Source organism: Lissotriton vulgaris, chromosome 1_1, assembly GCF_964263255.1.
Source record: "Lissotriton vulgaris chromosome 1_1, aLisVul1.2, whole genome shotgun sequence".
Lineage (NCBI taxonomy): Eukaryota > Metazoa > Chordata > Amphibia > Caudata > Salamandridae > Lissotriton > Lissotriton vulgaris.
Window position 1 is genome coordinate 311,537,967 of NC_141685.1, and position 10,367 is coordinate 311,548,333.

Sequence of the window (10,367 nt, forward strand, 5' to 3'; positions counted from 1 at the left end):
ACGTTTAGCATACACAGTTCGTGATTAGGAGGTGGTACTCCATAGCACTCATACAGTATTGAAATTTGGTTTCAACTGGCTACCAATTGAATAAAGTAGGAGTGCGACCGCCTTCACTAGTTTTTCATCAATACGTAGGCAACAACATACCAGGGAACCAATGACACCACAGACTTGGATTGCTTACTCTCCTGCTTTATTTTGTGGTTGATGAATAGTCAAAATGTAGGTGGGGCTGAGTACCTAGCCCACCAATCCCTGCCACCAGGCCGCAGGGACCCATCTGCACTGGGCGCCCTCAGTCCTGCACACCTGTCTCTCTCCGTCACCAGCACCGCACCTGCCAGACAGGCCAGGAGCAGTTTGGGTGTGACTTGCATCAAAAATAGCCAGAAAGGAGGAACGGTGCCTTTGGACAAACATCTGCACACTCCACACCTGCCATCGAGGACAAACACATGGGCATGCGAAAATGGCCCGGACCTGGGGGAGGTTCTAGTGCCCTACATGCCCACTCCTCCGAGTGCACCTACAACTCTCTGATGAGCAGCACATGCGAACAGCCTGGGGTGCTAGGGGCGGGAGGTCATGCTCAGGCCCAGCTAGAGTGTGTTCAGCCCCAGCATGCTCATGGAGCGGGAGTCTGCTGCAGGCGAGCGCCCGAGATGGTGCAGAGCCAGAGAGCAGCTATTAGGCCTGTGATGTGAAGATCATGTGAGCTAATTGGCGTTGGCACTTCTGCTGTTTTTTAATAGGTCACATAGGTGAAGTTCAGAACCTCCGCATTTTACTTTTCATTTCACGATGTGATACTCCAACCGCTAGCGGAACTCTTCAAAACCTTGAGGTGTTTTTCTGTAACTACACAGAATGCCATAGAGTAAGACTTTGTGAGCTCCGCCCAGGCCTAGAAAACACCTCACAAAAACCACCCACATCAGGTTAGGGAAATAGAGAAAAATTTAATAGATAAAACAAAACAACAAAAATCCAATCAGTAGCACCGGAGTTATGAATTTATTAAGAATAAACTGCAATATAGTAACTAAAAGCATAAAGAACCGACCACGGTTTTCTGCGCAAGCGGGATCAGGTCAAAGTCAAAAGCTGAGGCCAAGCGCATTGGAGGGTGGGTTGGATACAGTCCCAGAGTAGTCCAGCTGAAGTTTTACCTTCTTGGGTTTTGTGCCAAGAGTCCCGTTTGCGTTGGAGAGGACTGCATGGAGCAAGGAGAGCATCGCTGGTGGTAGTCGGCATGACGCGAAGAGCAGGCCAGGTGTCGCGGATGGGCAGGCTGGCACTTTGCGTTGGTGGTCCTTGACGGGCTACCAATGCTGTGACGATGCTGCTGTGTGAAGAGACAAACTGGTGATGGCTTGCACTGATTTTCAGTGTGAGCAGCACAGTTTTGGGGCGACCGGGCCCATTCGCAGTCACAAAGAGCCCTAAAGCTTGATTTAAGAGCCAGCTGAGCCACATCAAGGATCCAGGACCTTAGAGGTACAACTTTGGGTCAGGAACTTACTGACTAAGGATCCAGGAGCTGTTGGGGAGCCTTTTATGCCCCTGAGGCTCAGATCAGGAGGCCAGCAGACTAGTTACTCTGGAGCCTTGGGTTCTGGATGAAGATGCAAGTCCAGTTCATCTTCCCCCAGGTAAGATGGCTGCAGGTCAGCACAGCAGGGCAGCAGTTTCTTTAGAGCAGCAATCCAGCAGAGTGGCAGCCCTTGTAGCAGCACAGTGGTCCTTCCTAGCAGAGTATCCACAGGTCCAAAAGTTCACTGAAGAGTTGGTGCCTGAGCTCCTTCTTTTACACACAGTTGTGACTTTGATGTGGGGAGGAATTTCTAGATGCATGCCTTGGAAGTGCACAGATGTCCTGCCTTCCCTGCCCTGGCTCCAGACTAACTACAGGGGGTATGCATCCCTCTGTGTGAAGACAGGACGGAGCCTATTCTGGTTTAAGTAAGGCTAAGCCCAGCTCCTCCCTCCCATCCTGCCAGTGTTGGCTCATCCAGTCACACCTAAGCTCCCATTGTGTGTGGCTGTTTAGCAAGAATACACAACGCCGAACTGCCAACTACACTCAGTCATGTGACCAAAGACAGGCTGAAGGCGCCAAATGGCTAAGGCAAAAAAAGGGCGACTTTAAAAAAAAATGGCATTTTTAGATTTGCAATTTCATAAGTTAGGATTTTAAATTAGAATTCCAGAGACACTAAACATGAACCAGTTATCTCTTCCCATTTGGAAATTACAACTTATTAATTGTAAAAATACAACCCCAATGTATCCCATCTGAGAGAAAGGCCTTGCAGTACCAGGACATGTAAAACTTAAAAGTACAAGTCCAACTGTTTAAATACACTGCACCCTTTCCTTGGGGCTTTCTAGGGCCTACCTTAGGGGTGACATATATGTACTAAAAACTAAGGTTAAGGCCTTGCTAAAAGTTTACTTTGCCAGGTCGAAATACCAGTTTAAACTGCACACACAGGCTCTGTAATGGCAGGCCTGAGAAATGTTTACAGTGCTACTTAAGTGAGTGGCACAACCAGTGCTGCAGGTCCACTAGTGGCATTTCATTTACAGGCCCTGGGCACATGCAGTACCGCTTTACTAGAGACATATAAGTAAATTAAATATGCCAATTGAGTATAGGCCAATGCTAACATGTTTTAAACAGAGAGGACATGCACTTTATCTCTGGTTAGCAGTGGTAAAGTGAGCAAAGTCCTAAGGCCAGAAACATTGAAGCAATCAACAGCAGGATGCCTGAAGACAAAGTAGGGAGAAACCACGCAAAGGATGCCAGGTCTAACAGGGAGACTGACTCAGGCTGCTGGGACTCTTGTTCAAATGCATCCTGCTGGTGAAGCATGCCCAATAACAAATGCAGGTTCTGCAGCGGTATCTGATGTCCCACTGGGTGCAGCATCAGGGCTATCTCTCTGGCCGGGTCCAGATATCTAATAGAACTACACAAGATCTGCAGTGGTGGCTGAAAAACCGCAATTCGGTTCGCAGCAGACCCCTCTCTCCCCAGAGCTTAGTAGTTACATATGCGTCACTCGTAGGTTGGGGTTGCTGTAGAAAAAGGGTAGGGCCGATGTCGACCGAGAACCTTTTTAAGTATTGCCCGGCGCTAACCGCCTCTCATACCACTCGAATCTATCAAACAAAGAGGCCGGCGCTGGAGACTGGAAGGCAGGAAACAGAAGTTTTATTCCGACGGAGCAGAACACGTCAACTCAGACAACAGGGTATCTTCTTGAGGTGCTCTACCGCATCTCTGAGGCCTGGCCTCTTATACACAAGTTTATGGTCTTTATTACAGTTTATTACATGTGGCACATTCTTGCAAATACTTTGATGTACGGAAAGACATCCTCGGAATCCCCGCTTCAAGCCCGTTCCCACACACATTTACAGTAGAAGTCCCCACCCCGGTCACAACAGGTGACGATTGTCGCGCAGCTGGGCATTCCGCCGATTCCCGGAATGCATGGGGATGATCGGATCTCATGGGGTGGGGGCTTTGATCAGTTGTGGATCCTTTGATGGGGGAAGCTTCCTACTGTATAAGGGCAATAAACAGCATCCACAGGGCCAGGTGGTGGCCTGGGAACGAGCAGGACAATCGGGCACAGAGGAAAGGGGGTTTATCAAAGGATACAGGATCATGAAAGGAATTGAGGGAGGTGTTGAGCTGGGAACAGGATGGGGTTCCGAGGCAGGGTTGCGCTGAAGAGGGGTTTATGGCCCAAGCATGTGAGAGCGGGGGATGCCTGCGAGGTTAGGAAAGAGAGAGAGAGAGAGAGAGAGAGAGAGACGCGCTGGCTATCGGCAGTGGGCAGAGAGGCCATGGCATTCAAAATGGCTGCCACTTACGCGCATGAATGGGCCTAAAAAGGGACAAGATGGCGCCGATAATGTTGATGTCACAAACTAGATTTTAACATTACCATCTAGGAGAGGTGGAGCTCAGAGGACTCTGGTCTCTGGCCGAGTCTTGACTTCACATCATTCTCCTGGAGCGGAGGGCCATCTGCATGGCATTCAAAGCCTTCCTTTCATCCATCAGGATTCCAAGGGAAGGCTGGTTCAGGTGTTTACAGACAGTACCACCGATATGTGGTATTGCATCAAACTGGGCATGGAGGAGTTATGGGCCCTGTCCAGGTGGCTCTTGTTGCATAATTCGCGGTAGGATCTCTGAACTACAGGACAGATGAGATCAGTCATTGATGTCTTGAAGATACAAATGCCACTTAGCAAGATCTGTTCGCCACTGCCGAGAATGTGCAATGTCAGCATTTCTGCATGTTGGAGTTTCCAAGGCGGCTCAGGCATGGGGATGCATTCCACATCGAGGTGGCCCTCTGGACTCCTGTACACTTTTTCGCCATTATCACTCCTGCCTTGAGTCATCAAGAAGATCAGGACCAACTGGGCACTATTCATTCTTGTGATTCAGGATTGGGTATGGAGAGTATAGTATCCAGATCTTGTGAGCCTGAGCATCAGTCATCCGATCAGACTGGCATTAAGGAGGACATTCTGCCGCAGCAACCGGGCAGGTTCCTGTGCCCTTTCTTTAACTTCATGTCTGGAGATTGAGTGGTGACAGTTGAGTGTTTGATCTCCCTACTGAGGTCTGTGATGTCACCTTGGCAGCCATGCGTCCCTCCACCAAGACAGTATACACTTGCGGTTGGGCTAAATTTGTGGTTTGATGCTCAATGCCAGGTGGATCACCTTTCTGCGACCTTGTTAGATGTGTTATTGTCTTTCCTTTGTTAGTCTGTTGAGGCCTTTTTTACTGGGCACTGTTAAAGGTTATATTTCAGTCAAATCGGCCATCCTGTGGCTGCTGGACCACCCTTCTTTCTTCAAGTCACTAGTTGAGACGAGGTTACTAAAGGATTTACAGGAACTGTTTTCTCCCACTCTTTGTCATGCCACAATGGGATTGAGTCTTGGCATTTTTGATGTGTGCTCCATTTGAGTCATTGCACAGCTGTCCTTTGCAGGTTTTGACAATAAAAATGGTCTTTCTCCTGGCCATCTTCTCAGTAAACTTCGGTAAAAGGGTCAGTAAACTTCAAGCTCTGTCTGTTAACCCTCCATACACTCGTTTGTACCTAGACACGTGCCTCTTTTCTGCCCAAAATGGTCACTCCTTTTCATGTAGATCTGAATATCTTGCTGCCCACTTTCTTCTCTCCACCTCATTCTGCTAAGGAGGAGGGACTCCATTGCTTGGACCCAAAGATAGCCCTTTCTTTTTATATCGATCGCACTAATGATCCCCAGGTGATCAACTCTTTAGTGGTTTAGTTGGGGTGAAGAAAGCCAAGGCGGTGCAGAAGCAGACCATCTCTAGATGGATTGTGCTCTGCTTTCAAATCTATGCACTAGCTATGAAGCCAAGGATGCCAATTCTGCATTAGCACAAGGGGTACCTGTATTGGACATCTGCCAAGCTGCTACGTGGGTGTCACTTTACATGTTCACAAAGCACTGTTTGGATAGTCTGGTCAGTAGAGATTGGCCTTTTACCATAGTGGTTCTCTAGGACTTTCTGTTTGAGTCAGTTTGCAGAACCAACTCCAGGAAGGTATTGATTGGATATCTTTTCTAAGATGAGGATTCTCACTATCATAAGAACAAGCTCCTTACCTTCACTAACGCTTCTTCTGACAGAAGCTCTATGTAACCGCAGATTCCATCTCACCCTCCCATTCTGCTAATTGGGCTTTTGACTTCAAAGATCTCACTAGACGCTGCGCACTGGTCAAACATTGTTTTTTACGTGGCTCTGCATGGTTGGGGCATAATTAGTCATGGAAGAAACGGATGCAAGTGCGCTGTGGTGGCGGTTATGTGGGAACCACAAGGACGTTGAGCCTACTGATGCCATCTACCGGTGTGCAGAGGTACTGCTCAAGATTTTCTGGATCCAGTCAGATGCTTGGGGGATATTCTAAGGTGATGAATCTGCATTTAGGGAGAGTATCGTAGCATAGCCATCACTGGAGACATTGTTACTTTGCCAGTAGTTATTAAGTCCAAAATGACATCCAATCTACAAGGGAATCGGAGACAACTGTCACTCCTAGAATGCCAGTGTCCCTTTAAACTCACAATATTACATTCTATTACATATTGTAGTCTAATAACATCACCAAAGAGTCTCTACCAGAAAATATATTACTGAAGGTAAGTAACTTGTTCTTCTCTTGGAAGGAAAGCTATTATTAGAGGTACTAATATGGTTATTGTTACTATTATTATTACTGCTATTAATATTACTACTGTTCATTACTAGTGCTTATTATTGTAATTATTATTAATATTATTATTAGTAGTAGTAATAGTAGTGTTCGCATTAGTAGTGTAGGTAGTAATAGTTTCAGGAGTAGTATCAGTAGTGTTATAAGTAATTCCTCTTGTGCTGTCCCTACAGGCTGTGGAGGGAAGTGTCGGGCTCCCTGTAGCGGTGCAGTGTGTCGCTTTGCCTTGGCAGGAAGAGCTGTGCCTGCGCTTCATGAAGGAAGTGGAAACCCTTGCACAAATGCAGAACTGAATAAAGTACGCCCTGCTGGGAGCAGGAACAGGACTCTGAGCTATGTCATCCAGACAACATAGTGTTTGAGATATTATGTAAAAGTATTTTTAGACCTGTTAGAAATAGGAAACGCAGCCCATCATTTAACACATTTCATTGACACTAATGCCTTTTAATGCATCTTAGCACTTGGCAGTGTTGTCATAGTATGCTATTGCACTTCAGTACTGTTATGTGTTGGACCAGCGGTGTCGCAGTACCTAGGCTCCCACAGTGTCCCTGGGGAACAACTTCCTATTCTCTTCTTCCAGCTCCAAGCAAATTGAGCCCTTAGAGTGCCCAGATATACCTTAGAATAGACCTGAGTTGCACCTTCTTCTTGTTCCCTGCTTCCAGCTCACAGCTGTATGAGCCCTGACAGTGCCCAGAAATCCCACAGCTAAAACCCTGGCCACACCTTCCTCTTCTCCTATTCCAGGTCCCAGCTTTAGGAGCTCCTCAGGGTCCCCGGATATCCCTTACAGTAGCCAGATATACCACAGGTTATGCCTGGGTCACACCTGCCTCTTATTCTGTTATTCCTGGAACTAGCTGTATGAGCCCTTGCAGTGTCCAGATATCTTTTACAGTGCCCAGATATCCCACTGGCTATGCCTGGGTTATGCCGATTTCCTCTTCTCTTCTTCCAGCAGTATGAGCCCTTGGAGGGGGCAGATATTTCACAGGATAGGCCTGGACCACACCTTCTTTGTGTTCTCTTTCAGCTCCCCGCTGTAGGAGCCCATCAGTGCCCAGATATCCTATAGGTCAGGCCTAGGTTAGGCATGGTCGCGCCTTCTTAATGTTTTTTTTCCAGCTCCCTGCTGTATGAACCCTTGCAGTCCCCAGATATCCTGCAGGCTACTCTTAGGTCATGCTAGCTTCCACTGTTGTTCTTCCAGTTCTCAAATGAATAATACCTTGGAGTTCCAAGATATCCCACAGGTTAGGTCTGGGTCACACCGTCTTCCGGTTCTCCTCTTCCAGCTCCTAACTGTATAAATCCTTACAGTGCCCAGATATCCTACAGCTAAAACCTCAGTCACACCTTCATATTCTGTTTTTCCATATTCCAGCTGTATAAGCCCTTTCAGTGCCCAAATATCCAGTATTGCCAAATACCACGCATCAGGTGTTCAACTACCACATTTCAGTGTGGTGCTCCACATCACTGCACTGAAATGCATTGTCACGCATAATGCATAGTTTGCAGCACTTCTGTGACAGGGCTGGGACTGAGTGTGTGTGGGAGCAGTGAGTGCGTGCTTGTGGCCTGCATGACTTACGCAGGCTTGGGGCGCTTCCAGCAGCTGAACTGGCTCCCAGAGTCAGTGTGGTACTACAATGCATCTTCAACATTCCACTCCCGTGGTGCAATGCAGCTCTGAGTTCAGACAGCCTGACATCACGGCCAGCCACCGGGTAGTGCCCAAGTACTACCACGACAGCGAGGCTAGCCTTTCCGAGTCAGGTTGTGACTGTGGCACCATGGAGAGGGAGGGTTTGGGACATCACCTTCTGCTGCTGCCAGAGCCTACTGAAGGGTCCGGAGTTACGTTTTGTGAGGTTGGTCTATGGCAAAATAATCATGGTGCTCGGCTGGCTCACAGAGCACTGCTAATTGCACCGGCCCAGCTAGGCCGCCCGTGCTGTGTGGCCAAATTTATATCTATAGCTGTGCGAGTCCCCACCATCAAATTAATTATTTCCGAGCCTAGCCGCCGAGGGAGAGTGCTGCAGCCAGTGACGGGTCGTCACAGATGACAGTCACTGACCGGGTTGCAGCGGCCTCCAGGACTCCGAGGACTGCTGGCCAGTGGCAGGCTGCAGCCTGAGTGCACGATCTGTCTGAATGCTATGCAAGTTCCAGGGCCACTTATAGGGGAAATTAAGAAGCCAGCCGTACCAAAGACCCCATGACTTGTCTATGACCTTTGGCCAGTCCCCTAGAGGCTGAAATGTAGCCTTAGCGACCCATTGGGCCGGTCTCATTCTTACCATTAGAATGTCTTTTGATCAGACCTTTGTCCATTTGAAAGGGTGGTGCCCTCATATGTTAAAACAGGTGTTAGACAGTAGTTTCATGAGTTTTGAGACCATATTGAATCATGAGATGGGGTTCTTGACTGAGGAGGTGATGGCACTTTGAAGAGCCAGTCTCATTAAATGGGTATAATTTCTGATATTTATGTTTCCCTTGTCCTCATTGCTTGATTTTGCTAGTCAGAATGTATCACTCATAGTCGTTGAATGTCACTCATAATTACACTGAAATTATGAACATTTCACAACCTTACACCGCACCGGAGCATTACACTGTATCACACTATTATACAGTATTACAGATGGAAGTAGGTAGTTTTTCACTCCATCACAGGTTACACAGTTGTGGGAGTCCGAGAGGAGGTGGAGGTTAATATTGGGCCTCATCTACAGAACAGGAAGCTTGAGCCCACCAGACAGGGAGGAGGGAAAGCGAGAACACACTCCGGTCCATATTACAGAACCAGGTACAAGTCTATTGCCCTACAAGATTATTTTTCCATGGGTTACTCAGCTCTTATTGAGCAGCAGTTTTTAACATACCTGCTGGGGCTATTACCAGTTAAAGAACACATGGCTCCTAGGCTACTGGAAATCTACCTGACACTTGTCGCCTCTGTGGGTGCTGCAAGGAAGATCTGTTGCACTTGGTTTGCTCCTGTAACACTTTAATGGCAGAAAGGAAACAGATGTTTACTAAGTCTTTTAATTAAAGAGCAATTCGAACAAGAAGCCAAGCAATTTTAGCCTGTTTTGACCCAGGGGATCCTCGGTTAAATTGCCATTTTGTCAAATTTCTGCTAAAAGTGGAGCAAAGATTACAGAACACGTAAATTGTTCAGTGCTGCAGATACAAGTAACGATTCAAGGGTCTTATCATCCTCCAGGAACAATATAGTGCTCCCCAAAGCACTGTTAAGGGTAGACCTGTTGACTATATTTGAACCTAAATCCCCCTAGGTACGATTAACAAACTGAAATACTTCCCATGAGTGCTCTTCCAGCCTTAAAATCATGACCTTTACTTGCCTCTTACTATTGGAAATATGTTATATTGAAACTAAAGATTTTACCATTGGACTTTAACTGTGTTTTATCATGGAACTATGTCTTATTATGTAAAGGAATTATTATCTGTCTTCTTTTTTTATCTGTCGCATTTTTAGAAATTAAATCCTAAGACTTTATTATTGGAATTAACAATTATCTTACTATGTAAATATGTATTATCTTGTATAATTCTATTGTAATGGTTTTAAGTAACCTCGCAATTGTCTAAATAAACTCACTCCATCACAGGTTACACAGAGAGGAGGAGTTTAGTGTTGGACCTCATCTACAGAACAGGAAGCTTTATGCACACCAGACAGGGAGGAGGGAGCGAGAGAACACACTCAGGCCCATGTTACATTTTAATGTCAAGATAGTTCAGCATCTTTGACTCCTGGGGCATTCATCTGCCTGAGTCCAAAGTTAGACAACTGGAATTTTGCACACTTTGTGTGTGATTTCACTTGATATCCAAAGAATGTAAACAGTTCTGTTCCTGCAGACATGATTGGAAGTTCTGATGTGTGACATGTTCGTGCTTATAACCAGCACCCGATGGTGCACTGAAGCTGAACACTTCCTTGTGGATGGGTCAAAACTGCCTTGCAAGATGGACAAAGCACAAACGTGCTTAGAAGTATTCCGAGATAAGCACAGGCGCGCT

The 10,367-nt window shown here is 46.8% G+C and overlaps 1 protein-coding gene across 1 annotated transcript in view; it reads left to right on the forward strand.

Moving 5' to 3' along the window:
- The window catches only part of LOC147747101 (vitamin D3 hydroxylase-associated protein-like), a 374,791-nt gene extending 365,899 nt beyond the window's left edge, over window positions 1–8,892 (forward strand). Inside the window, exon 15 of the mRNA XM_086952349.1 lies at window positions 6,470–8,892. Within this exon, the coding sequence (XP_086808475.1) occupies window positions 6,470–6,589 (120 nt within the window). The 3' untranslated portion in view covers window positions 6,590–8,892. The remainder of the gene's footprint in view (window positions 1–6,469) is intronic.
- Window positions 8,893–10,367: the final 1,475 nt, after the last annotated feature.